Below are 27,116 nucleotides of genomic sequence, written 5' to 3'. Positions count from 1 at the left end.
GTAGAGGGCGGGGGGGGAGCGGGGGCACGGTAAGAAAAATGGCAGCGTTTGCCCTGAGATGGCAGGGCCAGGGTCTATGCTGACCAGGAGGGTGTCAGGCAGTGGCTACTGCCAGGCCCTCATGGAGAGGACAGAATGTGGCAGCGTTTGCCCTTTCTGTGCCTTTTGTGGCCCCACGGAGCCCATCTGTGCTATTCAGCCCCACCCCATCCCCTCCCCAAGGACTTTTTGGCTTTGGACTTACGGGATCTTGCAGGATACCCTGAGGCCTCTGCTGAGGCCTTGGCATGCTTTCCAGTACTCACTTTCGGCCTTTGTGCCTTTCATGGCGTCCTAGGCCCCTCCTGGTGTTTTTTGGGGTGACCCTGGGGCCTCTCTGTACCTCTTGAGGCCTCCTAGTGGGCTCTGTGTGCCTTTCAGGGTGCTCCAGGACCCTCCCTGCACCTCTCAGTGTATCAGGAGCCTTGTGGAAGATGCTTATTTGAGGAGTTAGTGACCCTGCCCCTGTCCTTCCAACTGGAGAAGCCGCTCTGTTACTACTGTGATCTCTAACATACACTGTCTTTGGGAAGAGCAAGCTGCCTGGGGATCAAGGGGTGAAACTTGCTGATCCTGGCCACTGAGACCACTGCACTTTTTGCAGCTAGGGAGCCACAATCACAGTCAACCTGGACAGGCACAGGCCCATGACGTCAGTAAGATTTACTTGCTATCTATGATTTACTTGAGACATTAAGGTTTTCTCACGGTCTGTATTCTGCTTCTACCATATTAAAGCTTTTCTCCTCTTAAGCTGTTTGTTGGCAGGCCTTTCTTGCTGAGATTCAGAAAGCCCTGCAGTACCTCTCTCTCAGCCTCACCTCACTGCACAACCCCCTGTCACCCTCAGAGCTTTCTGGGTCATCCCAGCCTCCTCCGTGTGCCTTACAGTGCACCCCTGGGTCACCAAGCAAGGAGCTTGGCCCCCGGAGCACACACAGTGCGGCCTTGCAGCCCCTTGGTTGAACACATAGATAGATACTCAGTGACGGGATTCGAGATGTCTGAATGGGGCAGCAGTCCTGCAGGCAGCCAGGGATGACACTGGCTATCAAACTTGTGCAGTTGTGGGGCCCCAGCGGGCAGAGCACCCTGGGATGGGGTTTGCTGCTCTGGTTCTGCTCAAACAGAGCAACAGCCCAAAAGGCAGTTGTCACCTCCTGCAGGTTCTGTGCAGCCAGTAGCCCACGGTTTACAGGTTAAATCTGGACAGGGAATTTTCCTTTGGAGGCTTCTGTTGAGGCTTGTTCCTTCTCCTGGGGACACCATCCCCTTCCACCCACACCAAGACAGCAGAAGGCAGAGTGTGTCCAGAGGGTGGTGATGAGAGACCCCATCCTGCTTCCATGCCCAGCAGGAGCAGGGTCTTGTCAGCCTCAGAGAGTCAGCAAGGGGGCTGTGCTGATCTTCCATGTCTGTGAGGTTTTGGCCAGGTGCCTGAGCTATTCTCACTGCAGGGGCTGTGCAACTTTGAGGAGGATTTCTTGAGAGGCCCACAGAGCCATAGTGATGCCACCACAGGCCAGGACAGGGCACTCTCCACCTTCATCATGTCCAGTCTTAGACCTTTTCTAGCTTTTTGGGGGAAGGTGGTGCACAGGACCAAGCCTACCCCAGGCTGAAGGACACAGTGGCCCTGGGACAGACGGGGGGCAGCTCTGTGCTCTCCTTAGGGACAAGTAGGTCAGATCTTATGGTGACACACATCTCCCAGCAGTCCATGGCCCTAGTGCTGAGGCCCACTCGTGAAGTGTCAGCATCTGGTGTCATTGTGTTCCTTGAATCACCGGTGGGGTCAAACTTGGTTGGTCATGTGGAAAAAGGGCAGCTGAGAGATCCTGTACACTTTGTTCTGCATCTTCCATTTGCCGCTTCTCATCACAGTCTCTATCATGTCTTTGAAGACGAAGATGGACACCACTTGCAGCTGGCGATGACAGCCTCTCCTGGGCACTGTGTGCTTCTGCCTCTGACAGGGACACGCTCTCCTTGGGGCTCCCTCAGGTTCTCCCTGATGGTTGAGGGAAAGTGGTGGGGGTTTGATGGACTTAGGCTGGCTCCTGGATCTTTGCTTGTGTCTGCCTCGGCAGAGCAGTCGGGAGCATGTGAGGTAGTGGTGAGACAAAATGCATCCCAGAACTTCCCAAGGGTACAAACTTGCCTTCAAGGGGCACAGGGGAAAGGGATACAGAGCTCCTGAAGCAATGAGGAGCTGCTGTGGACATAGCACACCGACCGAGAGGGGCAGGAGTGTTTGTCAGCTGCCCCAGAGGTGATGCTGACATACTCCCCACCCCCCCACCCCCCGGCCCCAGCAAACTAGGTATCTTGCTCGTCCACCCAAGGGGACCCAGGTGTCCTGCCCCACATGGGGCACATGGCCCAGGCCAGAACGCATGGTCCAAGGCAACATGGGCAGGGGCCACCTGGGGGAACGTGCATAGCCTGCCACATGGTTCGTTAATGACTGCCTAATGACCTTGGGGGCGCCACAGGGGGAAGTGGGGCCTCCTGGATGCCTGCCTCCCTCCATGCATCCACTGGACCTTACTCTTTGCCCTGCCCCTCCTCTTGGATCTTTGCCCATTGGGCCCAGCTGGGGACAGTATAAAAGAAGCTCAGAGGAGTGGGAGGGATCCTGGAGACGCTGAGGCCATAAGGGAAACAGAGGCGCACACACACACAGGTGCGAGTGAGGGACGCGTAGGGGACCAGAGTGTCTACGGGAGGGGACTGTGAGGAACCCGAGCATCCAGTGAGGGAGGGAGGATATGTAGGGGAGCCAGGTGTTGGGGCAGGGGATAGATCTATAGGAGACCCAGAGGTCTGGTTGTGAGGGGTGTTCCATAGGGGACCCAGGGTTCTGGGGAGTGCAGAGCTGTAGGGGACCCAGGTGTCCATGGGGTGTTCTGTAGGGGACCCAGGCGTCCAGGTAGGATCCACAGATGGCCCCAGTGTCCGCGGGGGCTCCCCATGCATTTAAAGGGGATTTGTAAGGGACCCAGGTGTCTGGGAGGGGGAATCTGTAGAGGAATCAAGTGTGCAGGGTTGGGTTTCCAATCGGGGGCCAGAAGTCCAGATGGCCTTGACCCCACTTTCCACAGGTGCCCATGGCGGGCTGGGCCCTATGCATGGCCCTGGTGCTGGCAGCCCTGGCAGGGGCAGTGGGCGAGAGCCGCTATGAGAAGTTCCTGCGGCAGCATGTGGACCACCCCCGGACACCCGTGCTTGCGGCACACCGCTACTGCGAGACCATGCTGGCACGCCGGCGGGTGACGGCCCCAGGGAGGCCCTGCAAGCCCTCCAACACCTTCGTGCACTCACCGGCCGAGGAGCTGGTGGCTGTCTGCACCCAGACGCCTGACGCGGAGGGTGTCCACAGCACCCCAACACCCATGAGCCTCACAGCCTGCCGCCTGCGGGGGGGGGACAACCGGCCCCCTTGCGCCTACCGGGCCCGGCAGCTCCAGCACCATGTGCGTGTCACCTGCCTTAACGGGCTGCCTGTGCACCTCGCTGGCACCTATGCACCCACCCAGTGAGGCTTGACATGGCGGAGCTGTAGGTGGGCACGTGGATTCTCTCTCCTGCTGGGGGCACCATTAGGGTCTGCAATAAAGGAAGTGCCACAGGCCTGGGCTCTGGCATCAGCTTCTGGGGGGACTCTGCGATCCTACCCCTCTCTGGGTGCCCCTGAGCCCCCTTGGGTGTCCCCAGCCCTGTCCAAGGTGGCCCACCATATGACTCATAAACCCTTGGGTTTTTCCAGCTTCCTGGGTATCCCATAAAACCTTAGGGTGCCTCTGACCTCTCCTGTTCCCTATAGACTCCCCTTTCCTGGGTGCTCCACAAATCCCATGGGTGTCCCATAAACCCCCTGGGGTCCCTCTCCTCCCCTGGATGTATACCCAACTCTCTCCCCCAGTACCCTGACCCTTTGGGTGTCACACTGGTTTCCTGGATGCCCCATAGCTCCCACAATGTCTCCCAACCTCCTGTGTGCCTTATAACCCCCTGGGTACCCCCAACTTCCCCCGTACCTGCCCCATAGACCCTCATGTGCCCCACAGTCCCCTCTCCCACATGCCTCTGACCCCATCTGGGACATCTCTGGGGCTGAGGCTGCTCTTGGGCTCCCCTGGCTCCCCCACGGAGCTGAGCACTGGCTGGGACCACACACAGCCCTGAACCACCACCCCACACATACAAAAACACACACAAAACCACAACACACGCACACACAACACACAAAACATGCACTGTGCACACAACACACAACCACCATCACACTGACAACACACATGCTCCTACACACAACACAGCACAAAGACAAAACACACAAGTGCATACACATACCACACACACTACACACACACACATGCATACACAAACAAGGACTTTCTTGGGTTTGGATGGGATTTCATGTGTTTCAGCTTGTGTTCATCAACTCTTGTCCTGTCACTGGCCACTGAGAAGAATGTGGCTCCCTTGTCTTCATTCCTCCTCATCGGTACGTATTAGTACACTGATAAGCTTCCCCTGCCTGAGCCTTCTCTTCTCCAAGCTGAACAGTCCCAGGTCTCTCAGTCTTTCCTCTTATCAGAGCTTTTTCTTCCAGTCCCTTCACCATCAGCATCCCTTTGCTGGACTCTCTCCGTTATGTTCATGTCTCTCTTGTACTGAGGAGTCCACCACTGGATCCAGCATTCTAGGTGTGTCTCAGTAGTGCTGAGTGAAGGAGCAGGATCGTCTCCCTCCACTTGCTGGCAGCACTCTGCCTAGGGCAGCCCAGCCGGCTGGGGGTCCTCTTCTCTCTGGTCCTATCGGTCAGGGAGCCCTGAGGATTCCAATGAAGTGCTGACATCCAGGTGCTGTGCTGTTGAAAAACAGCAGCCCAAATGCACTCAGAAATTGTAGCTGAGGAGGAAAAGAAGCACAGCAAATGGTCTTCATGATCCTTTTCAATTGCTCCCTGTCCAAGATGTCTCTTGCTCTTGTGCCTTTAGTAACTCAGGTGCTCCTTTTCCGGATTTCAGCAGAAAGGCACTTGCAGGGCCCTCCATGGACTGGTGAGCTCCAGCTCTCAGTCCTGCCCCGGTGAGGAGAGCTCTACTCCATGTACACCAGAGAGGAATTGGGGTATTTCAAGGGCATTTGGGGTGTTCCTGGCCTGGCAGCTTCCAGCAGATTCACTTCTCCACCCTGCTCCCTCCTGGCCATGGGAGGAGCTGGATGGGCTGACCCTCTCAGGAGGGAATGCCTGGGGTCTCTGCAAGTACTGCAGGGATTTGATCTCTGCTTTCTACCTTGGTTCTTCAAGGCTTGGAGGACTCCAGCATCTTCACCTGTTCCCTGGCAGCTCAGATCATCCTGACACTGAGAGAGAAAAATACCACCACTGTGATTTACCCTACAACCTTTTCACCACAGGCTCTGAAGAGCACGGGAGAGGTGGCACCCACCTTGAGGAGACAGCTCTGAGCAGCAGTCCCAGGGCAGCAATGCCAGTGGCTACCTGAGTGTGCTGGAAATGTTGGGTTGTTCCTGGCATCTCCCCTTTGCCTGAAGGACAGCTCCACCCCTCCAGCACATCCCATCCCATCCCATTATTTTGCTCTTGGTTCACTCCTCTGCTGTGTTTTCCCTGAAGAAGCAATTCTTCTTCTTCAGCATATGGTAGTGTCTGTTCTTTGTGAAAGCTAAAAGGTTAAAAAACCCAGCCACAAAGGAATCATGATCATCCTGAGGGCGTTAGGACATCCACTCTTTCCAGCAGCCAGTGGCAATGCAGATCATACCCAGGTACTTTATCTCTGAGTCAAAGCACCAGTTAAGCTGCTGGTTCATACCAGGGATCAGAAAAGCTGTAGCTGCTCCTGCCACCTCCAAAAGGAGGTGCCAGGACAAGAACCGGCTCTCTGTGGGGCTTGAATATCATGTGAAAGGAGATGGAAGGGGAAGGAAGAGCATGCAGCCTTTTTTCCCCATCACTGGCTACTGCGCATGGTCCTTGGAGCTGCATACCTCTTGTCTCAGGAGCTCTGTGGTGAGGTTGAGGGGAACCAGCACAGGGAACGGTCTCCAGTGATGTCAGTCCCTGTTCTAAATGTCCCCAAACCTTTGGGGGTACCAGAGGATCCATCTCCATCTGGCCTTGGTCTCAACACCAAAAGAGAAAAAGGAGCTACTAATAGGATTCTGCCTGGAAAATAAGTCACCTCTTTTGCCACTGCTGGCAGAGGGGAAGTGCACAGGGCTGCCCCCTCACCCACCACTAAGTTCAGCTGATGTGGCTGAGTTCAAGAGTTCCAAGGCCATATTGCAGGCAAGAAAGTGACTTGCAGAAATTTCACTTAATTTATTGCCAGTTAACATACTACACTTATATTACTGATTTGGGCATTGAGAAGCACAGAAGATATAAAAAATTACATGAGAATCTTCCCCAGGCACAACTTCAGACCTCCATGAGCAGGATCATGGCTGCAATCAGAGACTTTCGCACTATCCTTAAACTACTGGCACATGGCCCTTTATCCAGGGAGATGAAAGGGCCTTTGCCACAAGCAGTGATCAGCAAATCTGAAATGGCAACAAGTCGCAAAAAGCCAGGGTGGGACTATCGCCTGAAAATAAAGGAAGGATTTTCGCATTTGTGCCTTAATAATCCATTGCATTTGATTCTTAATTCCTTTCTCATTTAGGTACTTTCACATCCTGCCTATCTCACCCAGACATATGGTCCCAAGGTTTGTGGTTGATTCTGCCCTATAACACCACAGGAAGACACAAACTATCATCTCGCTGTTGTGGATGGGAGTTAAGCAGCTTTCCTAAGGACACAGAGCAAGTCTGGGACAGACTTCAGGCCTCCTGAACACTATTTAATGGTTTCCCTTCCAATTTATGTGCTTTTTCTTTAAAGTAACTTTTTTGCTTTCAATGTACGTCTTTCACTTTGCAGTGTGCCCTGCAGCAGATCAGTATAGGGTGCATAACAGGCAACCAAAACTGTTCCCCAAACAGCACTGTATTCCACCAAGAAAGCAGCTCTAAACTTTCTGGATACTAGCCCAAAGCTAGTATGAGAGTCACGCCTGCTCAAATTTCATGCCCATAGTTTGCTCTGATAGTGGTCAGCCTGCTCTTCTCACCTGCTGTATTACCAAACAATTAATTCCTTAGCCAGGAACCAGGCTGTTGTTTATTTAGTACGTGCAAATGAAGCAAATAATGCTCTCTCACATGCTTCACTATGGCTCATATGCTTGCTCTAAGAACACACTTCCATCACCCAGCATCTGACGGTATAAAATGAGAGGCATGAGCAGTGTGTTAACATTTCCAATGCTACTGTGGAAATTCATTGCTGCTTCTTGAAAAGCAACACCATTTTTGCAGAACCATAGCAGAGAATTGCTTAAGTGGGCACTTGCAAAGGCCTTCAAAAATATTTACTCAGCAAAGTCAATACTGGGCTCTATGGATTTGGCAGAATGAATCCTGTGGAACCAGGCTTTTGCTGCATGCCATGCAAGCCAAAACTGACATGGAAAAAGCTTCTCTCCGGTGCTACCACTTGCTCTTAAAATATACTCTGCGCAAATACAGCAAAATACAGCTGGTTTCTCTGCAGTATTTGCGCTAATAATTTTTTCCATGGGGTTTTGGTCCCCTGCCTTCTTAAAACCAAATAACTCATCCAAACAATGCAGTAAGCTTTCCAACATTACAATAACTTGAAAAGCTCAGTGAAGAGTAGCATTCATAAAAGTCAGACTTGATATATATATTTTTAAATAAAAATTACTTTTTTTAATGACCACAGTTCTTTCCGTATCTTTAGGCAACAATTTTGCTCTTTTTATTGAAAAACAGGCTAGTCTAAATATTTTGAAGCATTCATCACAGGAAGGGAAAAACCTTACTTCTACCCCTCCAATATGTTTTTTTTTTTTTCTTCCAGAAGGAAATTCCAGGGTATTCCTCTTTGCATTCACACTGTTCATATGCCTAAAATAAAGCTGGTATCAACTGAGTTTTTTAAAAAGTCCATGAGCTTTCCATTTGAATTTGTCTATTTTTTCTCAGCTGCATCTCATGAAGAAGAGCTGAGAACTGTAGATTGATTTTCTCAGGATTTTTTATCTGTTTAGTATGAAATACTGCTGGTGGCATTGTGAGAGCATCAGCAACTGGCTTCATTCATGTCACCCCAGAGATGACTCTTCAAATCACCTATCAAATCTGGCCTGAAAGAGAACCTTTCATTTTCTCATAGGGCACATTTTTGAATAGATGCACAAACAGTTTAAGTGCAATGACACATTTCTACCATCACAAGTATATCTGTGAGCCCATATTTTTTACCTGATTATACTTTACATATCTTTATTTACTTGAAGAAAAATTGTTGGGACAGAATAGAGCTATTCCTTTATCTCTGGTAAATGAGAACACCCTGTAGCTTGGTCTGGGTGGTGGGGTTGAGGGGTTCACCCTCCCTCGTCACTGAGAAGTGGCAGAACTCATCCTCTCCTTTCTGTGACCAGGGGTTTAAATACTGGCAAGTCCCCACCACTACCCCATAACAAGTCTTCTGGGAAAAATCCACAGCTTTCTGTGAGGGACTGAGCTGAGACGAAGCAAAGAGAAAGGACCAAGACTCTAGAAGTACCTGGCGATTTTGCTCTGAGGTGCATCCCAGCATGGCACATGTGGCAGCTCAAAGAGGCTCTTATCTTGGCAGCTCACTCTCGCTGTCTTCAAAGTATGTGGTAATGGCCCAGGCGTCTGACAGAGCAAATAACCAACCCCAACTTTTTCCACCTGCACACAAACCTTGGGACAGAGGTGCTCGAAGGAGTCAGCACTGACGAATGCAAAAAACATGCTCCTTTTCCTGCAGATACCTCTGTTTCCTTGGCTCTGCTCTGTTTTTTTTTGAGGTCCTGCCACATATAAAGAGGAGCCAGAGCAGTTCTTGGCTCAGTTCTTTCCCCAGGCCTCAGAGGCAGTTGAAGAAGCAAGGTGCTCAATGCGCTGGGCAGATCTGCTTGTCCTTCTCCATGCAGCCCCGTATCGGCTGGTGGCTTTCCCCTTCGCTGCTCTCTTCCACCACCTCTGTGCTTCGGGGCACCTCTCTCTGACTGCCCGGTACGTGGTCATCACTCCTGCTGCCGCACCAAGGGCAAGTCATGCCTGTGGATGCTTTCTGGGGGCTCTCCTGATCAGAGGTACAACGGGACACATGGTAGTAAGTTCCTGATGACTTGGGTAGGGATGTTTGTATGGCTGGGATGTGAGCTGTTCTCAGTCCCCCCTCTCTGCAGTGGGGCAGGATCAAGGTCATTAAGGACAAAACAGCCAGGCCAGACACTCCGGTGTTGTGAGAGGTGGGTTTAGGGGTGTACCTGGATGAGGACGTGGGCAAGAAGAGCAGGGCAGGGAATGGGGACTGTCTCTGGTGTGACTAGGATGATGGCCAGGCAGGCCCAGCAATATCTGCCTCAGTCCCCTCTCCATTCCTGCTTTCAGTCACGATGGCCCTGGTGATCCCTCAGCCCCCTGAGAGGACAAGAAGCAGACTACAGGAGGATTGTGGAGGCTGCAGGACCCAGACTAAGTCCCACTGTCAACACCCTGGCAGGAATTTCGTGTCCCTTTTTCCCCAAAAGGCAGCCAAAGGGCATCTGGTCTCTTCTAGGTACATATTCCTCCTCACCGGAGGATGTCTTCTTGCTGGTACAGCCATGGGCAGCTACGCCGTGTTGCTCCTCATCCCTGTTGCTGGTTCCGTGCTCATTCTCCTCTCCGTCAGCCCAGCCCATGCCCACACTTGGGTCTTCGCCCTCCAGATGTTCTGGCAGACACTCTGCCACCTGGGTCTGAGGAGCCAGGAGCTGAATCCGCAGGATGCCAGGTAACCCCCACACTCTGCCTCCTTCACGCTCCTCTCCTCACCGGGCTGGGGACCCTCCTGGTCGTTTTGTGAGGGTGGAGGACCCTCCTTGGGCTGCACTGGCTCACTGTTCCACAGCGATTGGTCTCCCCTCTGGCTCAGGCTGCATCCCCGTGTGTGGTGACTCAGGCATGGCAGTGCTCGGGGGACGTGGGACAGCACATCTCCTGTGTGCAGCCTTGTGCCTGCACCTCTAATGCTCCCTTCAGCACTAGAGGAGTACTAGCCTTAGCAGCCTCTGTATTAGTCCTATTCTCGGACCCCCTCCTCTGTAAATGCAAGCAACATACAATAACATTCTGCCCCCCTCTCCCAACTTGTGTTCTGAACCTTAATTGCCAACTTCCTCATTCTAACATGAGTAGGCAGCCAACCAATAGAACACCCATTCATCATTATCAGCCAACTAGCCTCCCTCGTTACTTCACCTCCCTCCTCATCCCCTTTCCCATCATTAGGACTTTAGAAAATAAAATACTCAACTACTAAGACACTCTAATAGTTTACAAAAAAATTTGGTCTTGTAAACCAAAGAATGAAGACTACCACCTTCTTAGAGTTTCACCAAATACCTCAGAAAAAGAGGACTTAAACCTCGATCTCCACCTCCCAAAGCTAGCATTTTACACTAAACTACCTCCCCCCTAAACTACCAAAGTCACCCCATGAGACAACCCCCACACAAGCTCTAGCACAAGACTTCCAGCAGCTATCAGGTGCCCTCTCCTTCCAGGCCAGCCATCGCCCTTTCTGCCATCATGCTGCTCACCCAGAAGGCAACGTCTCTGGCCCTGGACATCCATGAAGGGCTCGTGCCGCTCCAGCTGGGCCAGGGGCTATTGCAGCGTGCGCTGCCCCTCTGCAGCTACCTGCTCTTTTTCCCAGCCCTCCTCGGAGGTCCTCTGTGCTCCTTCAGCAGGTTTCAGGCCCAGATCGAGTCCTGCGGTGCTCTCCCCCACCCGCTGAGGGCCGCCGGCCAGCGGTGCCTCGGTGCAGTGGCCCTGCAGGGGCTGCGTGCGGGGCTGGCAGGTGGGCTGGCCAGCAGGCAGGGCTGCGCTGGCCTGGGCTGCCTGCCCCGCGTCTGGGCACAGGCCCTGCTTCTCAGACTGGCCTACTATGTGCATTGGGTGCTGGATGAGGCCCTCCTCGAGACAGCGGGCTTCACACCAGAGGTGGGCCAGGGAGACCTTTCCATCCACGACCTGTGGACGCTAGAGACCACTCACCGCCTGGCTGTCTTCACCCGGACCTGGAACAAGAGCACGTCCCGCTGGCTGAGGAGACTTGTCTTCCAGCGCTGCCCAGTCCAGCCGCTCTTAGCCACCTTTGCCTTCTCTGCCTGGTGGCATGGCCTCCGGCCGGGGCAACTCTTTGGTTTCCTGTGCTGGGCTGTCATGGTGGAGGCTGACTACCGCATCCATCCCTTCCTCAGTGCCTGGGCCACCTGCCAGGGTGTGAAGCTCCTCTATCGTGGCACAACCTGGGTCTTCACGCAGCTCATAGTTGCCTACATCCTGGTGGCTGTGGAGACTGAGAGCTTCTCCATGCTCTGCCTGCTCTGGACTTCCTGCAGCAGCATCCTTCCCCTCTCCTACAGCCTTGCACTGCTGCTGCTGCTTGCCAAGAATCATAGAATCATAAAATCATAAAATGGTTTGGGTTGGAAAGATCATTTAGTTCCACCCTCCCTGCCATGGGCAGGGACACCTTCCACTACACCAGGCTGCTCAAAGCCCCGTCCAACCTGGCCTTGAACATTGCCAGGGAGGGGGCAGCCACTGCTTCTCTGGGCAACCTATTCCAGTGTCTCACCATCCTTACAATAAATAATTTCCTGCTTATATCTAATCTAAATCTACCCTTTTTCAGTTTAAAGCCACTACCCCTCATCCTATCCCTACACTCCCTGATAAAGGGTCCCTCCCCATCTTTCCTCCAGGCCCCCTTTAAGTACTGGAAGGCTGTATAAGGTCTCCCTGGAGCCTTCTCTTCTCCAGGATGAGCAATGCCAACTCTCTCAGCCTGTCCTCATACAGGAGGTGCTCCAGCCCGCTGATCATCTTCATGGCCTCCTCTGACCCGCTGAAGCAGGTCCATGTCCTTCTTATGTTGGGGGCCCCAGAGCTGGACACAGCACTGCAGGTGAGGTCTTGGGAGAATGGAGTAGAGGGGGAGAATCCCCTCCCTATTCCTGCTGGCCACACTTCTCCGGATGCAGCCCAGGGTGCAGTTGGCTTTCTGGGCTGTGAGTGCACATTGCTGGCTCATAGTCAGTTTTCCATCCACTGATATCCCCAAGTCCTTCTCCACAGGGCTGCTCTCAATCCACCATTACCCAGCCAGTATTTGTGCTTGAGATCGCTCGCCCTGACCCATGTGTAGAATCTTGCACTTGGCCTTGTTGAACTTCACGAGGTCTGCACAGGCCCACCTCTCAAGTTGAAACAGAACTGAGCTTGTCCTGGACTAACCTGTGTAGATGGTGGGGTCTGTCCCTGCACATGTGAGCATGCAGGGTGAGAACTGTTGTTGGCCAAGCAATCTCATATAACAGCATCTGTGGAAAACCAGGTAGGTTTTCACTCCTGGCATATCCCCCAGCTTCAAAGAGATGCTCTGAAGCAGAGATGCGAGGTCACCAGACCACTGGGCAAGAGGGCTTCTAGCAGCACTGCCTGCCCAGTGTTTGTCTTGGGGCTTTGGGTCTCAGCCTCATTTCACACAGGAAGCACACAACCTCCCCACCAAGCTCATCCATGCTACAAATGAACCAGTCAGGAACTGTGTGCAGCTTCTGGTTATCTGTCCTCCATGGTGAGAGCAGGCACTGGCAGAGAGCTGCTTTGCCACCCTTCTTGTGCACACAGACCACTGGGAGCCTGGGCACAGGGAAAGAGGCTGGCAGTCTGTCTGGGGGTAGCACAAGAAACACCCCTTTCCCCACCCAGCAGTACTACAGAGATGCATGGGTCTGTGGTGTTTCTCTAGCAATTGCTCCTCAGCACTGTCCACTGTTGCATGTGGACCCCAGACTGTGTTCCCAATTAGACATCTTCTGCAATACCCACCCCTCCACCAAGTGGGTGACATGCTTGGCCCCCAGAGTGTAGGGTCATCTGTGTCCCCCACCACACAGAGAAGAGGGATGATCCATTCACTCCACCATTCTCGTAGAGGATCCTGGGCATGGGGGCAAGAACGCCTGCTAATAAAAGGGGGGCTACTGCCTATGGTGTGCTGAGGACAGCACAGGCAAGGGACAGTAAGCCAGCAAAGTCCCTGGACTCAGCTGCAGCACTCAGCCAAGGCTCAGGTGTCGCTTCCCCACAAAGATACACAGCAGAAACCCTAATGTACTTCTCCAGTTCATGCACTGACCTAGGACTATTTAGGCTGGAGAAGCAGCATGAGCTACCATAGGAGAAGGTATCAGGAAAGCTTGGAGCTAAGAGTTTCTGTTTATATGAGAGTAATAAACCACCCACCAAATCTCAAAATAATACAGCTGAAAATGCTACAATACTATTGTTGGCCTTTACTCTGCTGGGCATGCTGTTGCAGGTTACCAGGACCAACACCAGAGGCAGTCTTAAGTGCCCAGACTCAAGGGAAAAATTTTGATCAGCTTAACATCCCACACTGTGCAGGCCCTGCAACACCACCTGTATCAGTGTTTGTCACTAAACTGAAACTCAGCATGCAAAATGGATCCAGCCTTGGGTTTTGTGGGTTGGTTGGATGTTTGGCTACTTCTTGACTCCCACTGGGTACCAGCCCAAGCCTTGCAAGCCATTTTGCCCCACATATAATCTCCCTGTTGCCAAGCACAGCTTGGATTTGTCATGGCCAGGCCCTAACTCCTTCAGTGCTGTCCTGCAGAGCTGCCCCCAACTGTTCCCTATATCCATGCTTATAAACTGAGTCATCTCTTCATCTTATCTCTGAAAAACATGCTGGGCTCCTTCAGGCAGGTTTTCCAGCTGTTTCATCACTCCGCTGGCTCATGTGAAAGCAATTGCATCAGGGCCAGGCTTTCCAGGACGATGTATCCAGGATGGTCCATGGGACAGTGGTTCCCAAGCCAAGGTTCCTGCCACCTATGTTGGAGGGAAGTGGACCCAAGAGTCAGATGCAAGGAAGCCAGTGTATATAAAAATCCCCAGCGGCCACAGTTGTAGCCATCCCACATTCTTTCAGCAGGCAGGGACGTGCACAGCCTCCTCCCTAAGGGGATCAGGAGAAACTCATTGCAAATGGGTGCCCAGCCAAGGAACCATCCCCTCCCATCAGCAGCAACCATAGCCAAACAGATTAAAAAAATCCAGGTAAGAAGCCTGGAAGATATTCACAGAAAGTATATGAAGTGTCACAAAACATGGGGAATTAAAATTCCTCCACAAGAGCAGGCTGGGGTGAATCAAGACTAGGGGAAGGTGGTCATGAATTTCTCCCTGTTTTGAGCTGGGACAGGGGTAGCTCAGCTAGTGACATCCTGTCTCAGCTAAACTGACACTGGGCTCTCTCCACATGTCCCAAACTTACCCCTTCTCCAAAGGCTGCAGAACTGGTGCCAGGAGCAAGGTTGCTCATCTCTGCCTTGTGTTGGGGTGGAAAAGTAAAAGCAGCCCACAACCTTTTGGAAAAATCAGTTTTTCTGAGCAGCAGCACAGCCTGCTGAGTGGCTGCTATATGTCTGGATGGAGGGAAAGGGGCTGGAGGGAGCCAGGCCAGCTTCTCCCTCTTCCATCATGCTGCTCTTACAGCTCATCTGTTGGAGAAGCATGTTCGTAGTGCACCCAGCCCTATGCATTTCTAATTCAAACACCAGCAGCAATAAGACCCTCCCAGACCACAGGCCAGTGGCCCTGGCCTCTTTCACATGCCAGCTCACCTCTCAATAAAGGGGTTAAATAAATGCTAGACACAAGGGACAGGTCAATTACCTGGTGAAGGGGGGAAAGCAGAGCAACCTGGCCCTGACTTCCCTCCCAAGGCCTTGGAGGTAAATTGGGGATTTTCCATTTCATTAACTTTACAAGGGGTAATTCCCAGCATGCAGCAGCATCATCCTCATGAGCCATCCTGGGCTCTCTCTCACCCTTTCACAATCAACAGCCTGCGCAGCTGCACCACTAGACAGGAAAGCCATGCTGTATTAGCATCTAACAAAGGTAATAGGCAGCTGAAATTGTATCGTCCACAGTGGAAAATACAGCTGATACATAGAAACAAGTCATAATTTTTGTTTTTAAAATGAGAAGCAAAATGGATGCCAAAACCATTAAATATGTGAATTTAAAAGCCCCTCATGCTTCTCCCTTGCAAAGGAGCATTACATGAACTGCTCTTGCTCCCCAGGAGAAGCAGCCAACCCTTCATCCCTGCCACCCACTCTGGAGAGCGGTGGTGTTCCCAGGCAAAAAGGCTCTGATGCTTTCTGGGAGGTGGGGATCAAAGGACTGTCCCACAAATGCAGAAATCAACTCACATAGGTTGAGTTCATTAGAAACATGCACACACGCAGGCAGGAGTTTATTAGTCCACAGACTTACCACACCAAAAAAAAAAAAAAAAATCCCCCTAAAGAGGGGTAGGTTCCGTTTTGCCCGCTTTCAAACTAACAGTGCGGAGGGTACTAAACATGTCTTGTGCACTCTGATTGGAGTGTGGGGCAGCTGATAGTGAGTTCGCAGCTGAAATTCAAGCTTCTGACATAGAAAGGGGCTGTGTACCTTTAGCCACAAGGCAACCAGGAGCCCTCAGCTGCGTCCGAGACACATCCAAGGTCAGAGCAGCTGCAGCAGTTTTAATGTGTGTGAGAGGGAGGCTGGCTCAGCAGACGCTAAGTACTGGCAGCACAGCCAGTCCTCCAGTTCAATGCTCCGCTCTGTGTCCACAGCCCTCTCTGCGAACTTCATCATGAGCAGGGCACGCTTCATGTCCACCCAGTTCTGAAGCACCCGGCGGAGGGCTTCCTCATGGCTGAGGGGCTGCTCGGTGAGGTCTTTCCGGGGCCCCCAAAGTAGACACTGCAGCATCCGCTTGGCCTCAGTGATCCGCACACGCTTGATGGGATCTGCCTCTAGCAGCAGGTGGGCCAGCTGCTGGAGCCCCCGGGAGTAGATGGACAGGCTGGGCAGAGCAGGGAGGTCCTCAGGACTGTACTCCTGCTCCCTGAGGTGCACCTTCTCCTCGAAGGGGTTGGGCTGGTGCAGCAGCTCGTAGATGAGAATACCAGTCTGAAACTCGTCAAACTTCTTGTACTGAGAAGCTGACACAATCTCTGGGGCCAGCCGGGCCTGACTCTTCTTCAGTTTGGAGTCTCCAGTTCCCGGCTTCTGTTTGGCTTTCAAAAAATTGCTGATGATGAGGCGGGGTAAGTGTTTGTCATCTTTGGCTTTCACACAGCTCATGGGGGGCTTGCAGGGGACAAGCAGGAGGTTCTCCAGGCACAGGTCACGATGGATGATGCCATGCTCTTTGAGATGCTCCAGGCCATTGCAGAGCTGGAGGAGCAAGAAGCAAACGCGACGTTCGTACAGCTCAGGCTTGGCTTGGTGCAACACCACTGAGTCCCTCACAAAGTCGGCAGTGGTCTGGCTCGGCACCTCCCGGGTAATGACCACCACACAGTCATGCTCACTGGCAGTGCGGGAGGGATGGAGGCCATCCCCAGGCATGCTTTTCCCCACATCTGAGGCCAGCAGCATGCTGGAGGGTACAGAGGCCACAAAATGCCCACAGTCCTGCTGGATGTTGAAATGGACTGGCACTGCAGGGCTGCAGTATGAAGCAGCCACCTTGGACTCCTGCGTTTTACAGATCTGTGAGGAGAGACCAAAAGAAAAGTCTCATCAGCCAGTGATAGAGACAGGGCAGAGACCAGAAGTTCAGAGATGCGTTCCTAAACTGAGATTTGCAGATGCTAAGGAAAACATCAGTAGAAGCAGTGCACTGGCCCCTTTAGTACCTTATCTCCTGGCTTGAGGATCTTCTTGTCCTGCAACACCCCAACCTTGGTAACCAGATGTCTGGGTTGCATTTCTGGGCATGCTTCCTTTTCCAGGCAATGCCCAGTATTTACCAGAAAGGAGGACGGTAGTCCTCCTATGAGTAACTTCTGGAGATTTTGTTTCACTGCTAACAGAAATGACATAGCTTTTACATCACGGATGTCAAAGATTCTCCCCTGCAACCCAGGACATATTCTGCAGAGGGAAAAGCAAAACCTGTGCCAAAAGATGTGCCATCTCCATCTCTGGATGGAGGACCTGGATGAGGCCCTGTGCGATGTGATGTGGCTGCGAGGGTGGCCCTGTTTGGGGTGAGGGGTGGACAGAGACCTCCAGCACTTTCTTCCCACCTAACCCTCCTCTGGTCCTAAGCCCTGGAGCCACTTTCACATCCTCCCCAACCACTCCACTCCTTGTATCAGCCACTACTCTGAAAACCCTTGATCAATGGCTAAGCAACAAGCTTAGAAGAAGCAAGGAACTAGCAACAAGCTGTACTTATGAGCACAGGGAAAAAAAACACCAGAGAGAAAGTGGAAGCTAACAAAGGGTTTAGAAATAAGTGAAAGTACAGCAAACTCAAGGGAAAAAGGCATTTTATAATCTGGATTCTCTTAAACCCACATGACTTATCTTCATTTTGTTCTGTATTTTAGCTTTATAACTGCATTAAAGACTAAATAAACTCAAGCTCAAGTTTATTATAAAAGAGTATCCATTAGCTTATGGATGGGGCCTTCTGGCATTTCTATTATACACTTTAAAAAAAAAAATTTAGTGATTTATTTATAGCTCACCCACAGGAATCAGCAACAGGCTGAAACTCAGCATAAAAGGTTTCAAACCCTGGAGCATGCCAACTGCCAGTCACAGCATGCGTGCAAAATCGGACAAGAAATCAATTTTGCCTCTGAGTTAAAATAAATGCAAGAATAGAGAGGGGCTGGAGAAGTGGGCTTCTTTTGTAGCAAGGGTCTGAATCTAGGCATTTGCAGGTAATTAACTCAGATGAGACTATACTGTGGAGATTGGGCATTTCAAATCCCTATTGTCCTCCCTTTTCTAAATAAAAATACCCTGCCATGGCTGCATGCTTATTTTATGGAAAGACAAGCTTTGGAGAGCTAATCAGACTGCAGATTAATGCAGCAGGACACAGGCAAAGGAGCCCTTCCAACCCCAAAGGCAGAGGAGACCTTCCAGCCCTCTGCTGAACAAGCCTGCTTGTTCCTCCCACACATGTGGTAAGGCTGAGGAAAAGGGGGAGGAAGTCCTGTGAGAGAGGAGTCTCTGGGAGAATAACTGCAACCAAACGAAGACAGGGATATCTTCCCTGGCCAGCCATTCTTCATGACTTTGGCTGTACCAGAGGGATCCTCCATGCAACAAGCCCCAAGTAGGAGCCTGGGGCTGGCTTAGTCACGCATCTTTTAAGTGAAGAAAGAAGCCAATGCGTGGAGTGTATCTTGGCTTAATTCCTCTAAAGCCATTTCATGTAAGCCTGGCTCCTAACTGTTTTATACGTAAGCCATGTCTGCCTGTGCACAGCCCAAACTGGCTCCTGCTCCTCAACAGTCTCCTTGGCTGAAGTCAGATCCTCTGCCCATTTTGAGTTCTTCAAGTCTAATTTTAACTACAGGTCTGTGATCTCTTTCATGTCAGAAAATCTGTACCAGAAGCCAGGAATTAGCCAGTTGTAAATTTTCACAATTATTCTCTAGTTTGGCTACCAAAAAGAAGGTGGCACACAGGAACGTTGCAGGAGGTGTATAGACACACAAGTGTAAACACATGCACAACTTCATTTTACACTGGCACAGACTATGGCCCTGTTGGGAGTGGTTTTGTCTTTGTTAAGGCGCTCTGCAGTGTACCAAGAGCACAGAGCAAGCCCACATCACATGCAGGGGCACAACTGCAGTCCCATTAAGAGATTGAAATGTGCTGTTTCTGCCTTGGCAAGAATTCAGGCACTACAGCCATAGAGCCGAGCCGCTGAACCCCACCTAACATGGCAGGCAAAAGCAAAGGTGTGTGCGTGCCGCAGGGAACCGCAGATTGAAAAGGAGCACACCAGTTAGTTCACCACACAGTTCTCAGGTTTCAGGAGGAAAGTTGGACTAGGGGTACTGGTGCAAGATCTCATCTAACTCCATTCAGGTTATTTACAGCCCTCCTGTTGGGTTGACCATATTTCCTTTAGAGTATGAACTGGCTTTAAAGCTATCACTTAACTAAAACATCCCCTTGGGGTTCATAATCATGGAAACGATTCAGTAGAGGGTTTTTTGTTGTGTGTGGGGTTTTTTTTCCTGCTTAATGCATCTCTGACAGTGCTTTTTTGGGAATTACTTTAGGTTTTGAAAACAACCTGAAAAGTAAGCAACAATGATATGCCCCTAGGGTTAAGTCAGAACAGAAATTAAAGGCTCTGTATTCAAGTAGTAATATGGGTCAAGAACTGAAAATCCATGGGATGTCCACAGAACGGGATGGATAAGCTTACTTATCCAGGTTTCAAAGAACTGAACTATTGCACCTCAAATTTCCATTTCAAACATAGATTCCATGGAGTTACAGGAAAATATTTCAGAGCTGCCCTTACACAGCATGTCTGGGTCAGCCTCGCATTGTTTAATCAAGATCTGCAATATCTTTAATGCCTGTAGTTTCAGGATCATATAAGCAGTCTCATGGTTTCTGGGTCAGACCTTCCACTTGAAAGGCAGGCAGAGGCAAAAATGCTGGTTTTTGGACAGGCTTTCATCACCTTGTGTCATCAGAGGCAAATGCCTCTGAGTTTGCAACAGAGTGTTTGCACAAAGATTTTTTGAGAGAAACTGGTTGGGTTTCAGACCCTACTAGTTTGCAGCAATAAGCATCTAACTGGCAGCAGTTAGAACAAAAACTACTCCAAATTAACCCTTGCAAGCAGTAGGGGAAAAGTGGCAATTTTGGAAGAGGTTTTGCTTGCCAAACTTCACCCATGAGAAAGGCAAACAGAGAAAACAGGCCATCGTGTGCTGATGGTGCTTCTCAAAGGCATAGCACTAAGCCTGCTTCCCCCTCTTTCATTTAAATCCATACACCAGAAGGGAGGAAAAAGCAGCTCGAAGGTTCAGTCCCAGCTCACCTATGGACTCCCACACAGCCTTGGACCCTGCAGCTCTTTGCATCATCCTCCCAGCTGGAAGATGGAGATAACCCTGGATACCTCCTGGGTGTGGGCTTACCTTCACAGCATAGGTGGTAGAAGGGTCCTTGGAGCAGGTGGCACAGTAATATATCGCATCCCCTGAATCACAACAGGGCTTGTTGCATGCCAGCTTGAAGAGCGACCAGTTGTTCTCACTGAAGTGCAGCTCATTCTTCTGCTCCCGCATGAAGCAGTCCTCACATTTGGCAACCAGGCGGCGCAAGGACTCGGCGTAGAGGGCCCCCAACTTGGCGTACACCCCCTCCTTGCTGTCAATGTTGCTCAGGAGGTTGTGGAGCTGGAGGGTGGAGCCTGATGACACCTGGCTGGACACACTGAGCTGTGAGGAGGAAAGGGACTGGAGGTTTCTGCTGGGGATGCAAGCCCCTGTGCTTTTGCCAGTGGCTGAGCCCCAGTAGCCATTTCCTTTGGAGCCTTTCTCCAGGGACTCAGAGGAGGAGAAGGTGCCAGGGCGGCCCCCCAGGCCAGCCGGGTGGATGAAGGGAGGCTCCTCTTGGAGGCAGACATTGCTCTCAGAGTGGCTGACATTCAGTCTGGGGCTGGCAGCACCAGCTGCTCTGCCTGAAGATGCCTGTCCCCCAAAAAAGCCATCTGGGGAGGACACTGTTCTGCTCACTGTCTTCTTCTGGGGCAGAGGGGGTGGGCAGCTGGGGGCAGAGGAGGGACCATCCTCACCAGAGGCTGGAAGGAAAGGGACAGGGGGAAACACTTGGCTCTCAGCTGGAGGGGGTGAGTGGTTCGGCTCAGACGAGCGCCCTAGGAGACAGCAACACACAAGAAGATGCCATGAGTGGCCTTTGCGGGCTGGGAGCACAGGTCCCTCTCCATGTCCCTGCCACCCCCACAGGCTACCTCTCCCAGGGTCCTGGCTGGGAACAATGCAGCAAGCCAGGTTACCTCTGATACAAGGAAATGCACCTCTGAACCCAGCACACAGTCCTCGTCTATTCACAATTGCAAAGCTTCACTGAAGGGATTTAAACCAGTTTAATACAGCAGGCTTGCAAAGCAGGCTGCAACCAGCCATCTAGAGAAATGCCCCCCCCCACCCCATCTGAAACCACTCCCCATTGAATTGCTTACAGTAGTAAAAAGCTAGTAGAGGGTAAATATTTAAGCTGTGACATCATCCACAAGGAAATAAGAACGAAGCATTCGGGATATGAGGACAATCTCTCTTAAACACAGCCTCTTTCACATGGGAGCTGCCACCCAGTGCTTCAGCAGCACAGAGTGATAAGGAGTGACTCACACTGCACGGCTCTGGCCCTCTGGCCATACAAGAGCAGCCCAAGAAATACATCGAACCTGTCACCGCCTCACACTTAGTAAGGGTCACTAGGCAAGGTCTGGGATTTTGGCAATTTCCATCCTCCCAAAAAAAATCAAGGCTTCCCTCCATTGCCTATCCCCTAGCTTATTGCCAGACGTCTTTGTTCAGAGAGCAGCCTGGCCCCACTACATACCCTAAACCCCAAGCAGCTCCATATGCCACCTGCACATGGATTGGGTTGGGATGGCTGGCTCATTCTAGGCAGCTGTTCTTATACCCTGGCCAGACTGGAGACAGGTAATACAGTTGCATGTCATGGAAGAAGGGGAAGGGGAAAAAGAAAAAAAAGGAAAAAAAAGATGATTTGACATTGAAACAAATAGCAATAATTTTAGGTCACAAAGACAGAACGAATGAGGAGTGGAGGAGTCTTCAGGGGAAATTAGAAGAAGAGACATAATTATTTCAGGGAATTTTCCACACCACTTGAATGACAGGCAGGACTCTTGATAAACCTGAGCTCTGCTAACACCTTTCATGCAAGTGTAGACTTTGAAAGGTGCACGATGGGATTTTGCTCCAAGCAAGCTCAGCAGATAGTGGGATCTATTGTTTTCTTTGAACCCCGCTTCCAAAGCTGCAGAGAGATAGCAAGCCATCCTTCCTCCTCACAAGGTTGCTGGCGAGGGTTCAGCTGACAGCAGGCACTTCCTCACAGTGGCTTTCTGCTTGCTCCACAGGAACACCCTGGGGCAGTTGCATGTCAGCCCATAGCAGGCACTTGTCTCTGTCACAACCCTAGTGACTCCCCAGCTCCCACACACAACCTCCATTCAGGGGCTCAGATCCCTGAGCTCCCAGTCTGTCCTGGCATGTCACGTGCAGGTGCAGAAGCCATACTGGCTGTGCCAGACTGGTCACCATCTGAGACTGCACAAGGTGAGGGCAGGTCCCCTACATCTCAGCTACTAGAGTGGATGCCAGTCCCTCCCCAGCAGAGTGTTTGGTAGCATGATATCAATTTGCATTTGTCTGCTCCACTGCCAAGGCTGCCTGTATGCTCCTTGCTGCAGTATACCCCATCCCAAGCAACAGCACTGGGAGACATGCCAGGAATGAGCAGCACTGATTTCAGCTTCTGCAGAAGATGAGCTTCCTATGCAAGGCAGTTTTGGCACCCCATTTCTGACAACATGCTCAGAAACAGCTCTGGAGAAAATGTTGTGAATCATCACACATCTCTTTTGCCCCAGTTCCTGGGTGCAGAGCTATCTGACTCCTGTTGGGCCCTTGCCCTAGGTGTCTGCCTGCACTGTACACCCAGTTGCTGAGCAATTGACTGCTCTCCAGTTTCAGCCACTCTGCAGCTGCACAGTTAACTGTGGAGCCCAGAGCTCAACAGAGATGCATGCCCCAAGCTTAAATGAAGACACAGGCATCTGCACCACACACTGCCAGGTCCATAAGAAAGATCGACTCCGTTAAAACACTGTCAAAACCCACAGGCAGGGATTGTTCAGCATGACATCTCTTGCTACTTAAAGTCCAAGGGGCTTTGACAGAGAATACAGGCAAGAGAAATTCTTCAGCATGCAGCCCAAGAGCAACTCAACAGAGGCATCTCTGCCAGGACATGCAGCTGAATCCCCGTTTCGAGAGACAAGATTTACTTGACAGAGACTTATGAAACAAATGTCAGCACTGGAAGCTTTGGCAACCGGTCCAGACGCCTATCCCCAAAATGCCAAACTTTTTTTTATGTGCTGCTGAGCTCTGCCCCAAGCACAGGCTAACAAATGAAACCCTTTCACAACTTTCTTAACAGTGTTCTGCACCTTTGGAGTAGAGGCCTTTTGCATGTCAAGGGTTTAAAAGCTCCCCTCACTTCATATTTTAGCATCTGACAGTATAGCCAATTAATTTGACCCCACCTCACTCAGTGATTGACTGCATAGATTCTTGCTTACATCAGCAAGAAAAACTGCATTTAAGTTATTCATTTAAAAACTCATCTTTCCCAAGATGAGTTGAAACAGTTGCCTCTGTTAGTGGAGGCAGAGAAATCCTCTTGTCCCATTTTTGACAGCAAATTGCTTCTGTGCCCAGCAAGTAAAGATCCAACATATGTGAGTGTTTCTTCCCCCTGTACAATTTCCTGGCATGGTATCACTCTCAGAGTCCAAGTTAGCAGTGGAAAAATGGAGTTTCCAGAGCTCTGGCTCTTAATTTTATTGCTGCACATTGTTGCTCTTGGAAAGACAGAACTTCCACTACACGAAGGTTGCTTTTATGAAGGAAATACTTTCTGAGCTGCTGAACACGTTAGTGCATGTCTGAGTTACGCACTGATGAAAAAAAGTGACTTCATAGTAAGTATTTTTTAATCTCAGTTAAACGAGTGCAGGCAGATTTTTTCCCCTTCAAGAAATAACTGGGAACACAATGAGAGGGAGAGATCACCTCTCGCAGAAGAGTCCTTCTGGTCCTTCTCAAATCTATGGAGGACTTTCTATGGCAGGGCTACTTGTGATCTCATGCAACATATGAAGCACAAGCAGGATAAGGACAACTGCTTTCAGACGGAGGTTTTATCCAGACAAGAGGATGAATGATTTTGGCACTTGCCAAATAAAAGAGGAGAAAGTCCATGATGTTAGCCTGACTCTGCCACATTCATCCTAAGTGCATCAAGAGGCAGAAGGGTAGGAGAAGTGGACAGATGAAGCGTTGCTGGGGAAACTAGGTGATTGGACCCTCATGATCCCTGCTCTGAAGATCCTGCCCCACCAGTGGGCCTCAGGATGGAGGTAATTCCTTCCTTAGGTCTGATGTTACCTCTCCCACACCCAATGGCTACTTACTGCCATCACTGCCAGTCTGTGTGTCTGAGTCGAGGCTGTCAGTAGAGCCAGCCGTGAAGCTGACATGGACGCTCCTGAAAGGTGGGCTGAGGCTCTCGGCAGAACTGTTGCTGACCCTCTCCAACTCAGCATTATTCGGGTTCATTTTCAGAGCATTCCTAGAAAGAGTGAAAGAGAAGAGTCAGGAGACAGATGGCAAAAGATACCCTGCATGCACTTGTGCATGGAGACTCAAGCCAAAAGCAGCTTTCGCTTGGTTCCTGTCTATCTATAAAGACACTATGCAGTCTTTTACCACACCACACCACAGCACCTCATTCCTGGGCAGTTTCTTCCTTCTCCGGCACCTGGGGATCACATCCCACTGACACTGAGCAGGTTATAGGCTTGCAGGCCCCAAGCCAGCCCATCATGACAAACCAGCTGTGCTTGAGCAGGGAACCACTGAGCCAACAGCATCCAGTCCCAGTCTGCACCACCTTTGCCTAGCACACATGGGGTCCTGGACCACATCCCATCTTGGCCACCAACACTGGGAAGTGGGGACCTACCAGCGTTTGCCTTCAGTAAAGTTCTCAAGGGAAGCGAGTGGCATCACTCCTCTTGTTTTACAGAAGGGCAGGTTGAGGCTGGGTGTCAGAACCCAGTGCATTCATGACAGAGGGGTAAGTGGTAGAAGAGTCCATCCCTAGCAGCTGCTATCTCCTCAGTGCATCACAGTAACAATTGACACCTTTGGAAAGAAGAAGCGCCTGTGCAGAAAACAAGTAGCTGCCAAACTCAGGACCTACGATGCAGCTTTTAATGTAAGACCTACAGTTTTCCATGCAGCTTCCACCTAAAAAAATAAATAAATAATCAATAAACTGGGCTTATAACCTGCCAGGTCACAGTTTAAATGATCAGTTGTAGGCAAGCAGGACCTTTCGCCAAGATGGAGTATTTCCCCTGCATTTTCTTCATTTTTTCCTACTTGGAAAACAACAGAAACTGTTGAAATCAGGCAGCACATCAGAGCACAACCACTCCTAGCTTTGGTACAGTTCAAACTCTCTATCAGCCAGCAAATGAAGGTTATCAGTCCACATTTCTTAAGTAAAACTGCCAATCTGCTGATAAAATTCAACACATTGTTGATTAAGAATGTAAAAAAGTTAGTGGCAGACTTGTAAAAAAGAAAAAGGACTTCCATCAGCTATCTTGCTGGAAGGTATCCGGCATTTCCTAATCAGTCGGCTGAATGGCTGCTGAGAAAGACAAACAAAAGACCAAAAGACATGCACAACCGTTTTCTTGTGGCACCCTGTTCATGCGCACAGGATCCCTCCTTTTCCAAAACCTCCAAGCACAGCAGATGCCATGAGTGATTTTTATCTGAAGATTGAGAAATTTTTTGCTCCCCATCCAGACAAAGCACTTACTCTCATGTCCACACCACCACATGGAGAGCAGAGTGTATGAGAAGCCCGGAAGAAACTTCTGCCAGACTTCCTCATTTGCCTGAGCAGCCTCAGTCTAAAAATACTCGGGGGCTGATGAAAATAAAAGCTCTAAAAACCACCTCAGGTATAACTCAGCAGACACACTGGTCTTGCACCAGTGGTGAAGTTATCACGGCAAGCCCCTTGGGGATGATTTACAAATCTTTACAATGCACCATACAAGTCACAGTTAAAAAATAAAATGAGAGAGAGAGACACATTGAGGTTTTAGCTCTGTTACAGAGCTATGCTTAGAAGTTGAAGCTTTTTAAGTGATTGTGTGGGCTTTAACTAAGCTGTGAAAAAAACCCCCTTGTAAACAATAAGCCTTTGTGATGAAGGCAAAGTGTAATTATCACCTGTCCTATTAAAAATCTTTCCATTTGGGGGCATACCCAAACTAATCAGACAGTGTTGTGCTTTTCCAGATACCTATGTGATCTTTAGGAGTGGCTTTGAGGAGCAAATGCAAAATGAGCAGCGGAGGACAGTGCAGAAGACGCAGAGGGCTCTCAGTCTGAGCCACGAGGATTTGAAGATGTCTGTGTGCAGTGACTTTGTGGAACACATTTGGAAGCCCGGCTCCTGCAAAAACTGCTTCAACCCAAAGACTTCTCATCAGCTGCAAACACCCCCAGACGTGGGAGCTTGTAGTGTGCTCCCGAATGGAGTTAGGACCAAGCCCGAGAGCCCCGCATTGGAAGATGAAGTTGTAAATACTTCCCCTTTCTCAAAGCCAACAATTGCTGTGAGGCCAACTATGATAAACTCAGATGTTTCTGACACGTGGGCGGATGTGAATATGAATGCAGATCTGTCACAGGTAATGATTAATCCAGTCAAAGCATGACTTCCCATTACTTACCTCTCCTCAGGAGTGCTAGGAATATCTGTTAAAATGGTTTCCTTCCCTTTGTTTTTCCTTCTGGTCTTCATTCGGGTTTTTAAGCCGTATATTGGCTTCTCAAAGTATCTTTGGCTGAAGCTGAATGAGCTGTTACTCAGAAGGCATGTTCCAAAGAGCTTAAAAATAAGTTGTTTGTTTAGGAACTTCCGGATTTTACATGAGGATGTGGGTTAAAGTTATTTTCCTGGTAAGATATACTGAAAAGAAGTCCTGTCTGGTTGCAGTCAGTCCTAACTGGATCCATGGTCTTTGTGGGTGAGGAAGAAAGTGCCTTAGTTTCCTAGCCCAGGTCCTTGGGTTCCCAACCTTTGCCAGAGCAGTAATGCCCTCTGGGTGTAGCACTGCTGCCTGTTTGCAAACTGTG

General features: G+C 50.5%; 4 protein-coding genes across 5 annotated transcripts in view; 2 read left to right on the top strand and 2 right to left on the bottom strand.

The window, feature by feature from the left end:
• RPS3A (ribosomal protein S3A) overlaps positions 1-1,909 on the bottom strand; it is a 5,726-nt gene extending 3,817 nt beyond the window's left edge. The window contains exon 1 of the mRNA XM_026848215.1: positions 1,884-1,909. Within this exon, the coding sequence (XP_026704016.1) occupies positions 1,884-1,897 (14 nt within the window). The 5' untranslated portion in view covers positions 1,898-1,909. The remainder of the gene's footprint in view (positions 1-1,883) is intronic.
• A 764-nt stretch (positions 1,910-2,673) lies between these two features.
• On the top strand, positions 2,674-3,702 carry LOC113479749 (ribonuclease CL2-like). The gene has a single exon (XM_026848022.1). The coding sequence runs from the start codon at positions 3,150-3,152 to the stop codon at positions 3,579-3,581; it is 432 nt and encodes a 143-aa protein (XP_026703823.1). The 5' UTR covers positions 2,674-3,149; the 3' UTR covers positions 3,582-3,702.
• Positions 3,703-8,020: 4,318 nt separating this feature from the next.
• MBOAT4 (membrane bound O-acyltransferase domain containing 4) lies at positions 8,021-11,613 on the top strand (the record flags this gene model as incomplete). Its single annotated transcript, XM_026847776.1, has 3 exons — positions 8,021-9,195; positions 9,746-9,961; positions 10,734-11,613. Coding segments are annotated over exons 1-3 (1,215 nt in total), but the record flags the coding sequence as incomplete, so codon positions are not given.
• A 1,707-nt stretch (positions 11,614-13,320) lies between these two features.
• Positions 13,321-27,116, bottom strand: part of PRAG1 (PEAK1 related, kinase-activating pseudokinase 1) — a 26,427-nt gene continuing 12,631 nt past the window's right edge. Inside the window, exons 4-7 of one of the 2 annotated variants that reach the window (XR_003398346.1) lie at positions 24,365-24,522; positions 20,247-20,986; positions 15,733-16,824; positions 13,321-14,097 (exon numbers count right to left, since the gene is read on the bottom strand). Coding sequence is in view for 1 of the 2 variants with exons in the window: in XM_026848157.1 (XP_026703958.1) it covers positions 15,787-16,824; positions 20,247-20,986; positions 24,365-24,522 (1,936 nt within the window). In the remaining variant the exon portion in view is untranslated. Of the gene's footprint in view, positions 14,098-15,253; positions 16,825-20,246; positions 20,987-24,364; positions 24,523-27,116 lie in introns of those variants that run through there. The other variant, XM_026848157.1, reaches the window with a different exon arrangement.

Source organism: Athene cunicularia (assembly GCF_003259725.1).
Source record: "Athene cunicularia isolate RWA chromosome 4 unlocalized genomic scaffold, athCun1 chr4_part2, whole genome shotgun sequence".
Lineage (NCBI taxonomy): Eukaryota > Metazoa > Chordata > Aves > Strigiformes > Strigidae > Athene > Athene cunicularia.
This window is presented reverse-complemented; position numbering and strand designations above follow the sequence as displayed.

Bases quoted from the DNA above. Each gene is read 5' to 3' on its own strand.
- LOC113479749 (XM_026848022.1), top strand. From the start codon at position 3,150: ATGGCGGGCTGGGCCCTATGCATGGCCCTGGTGCTGGCAGCCCTGGCA.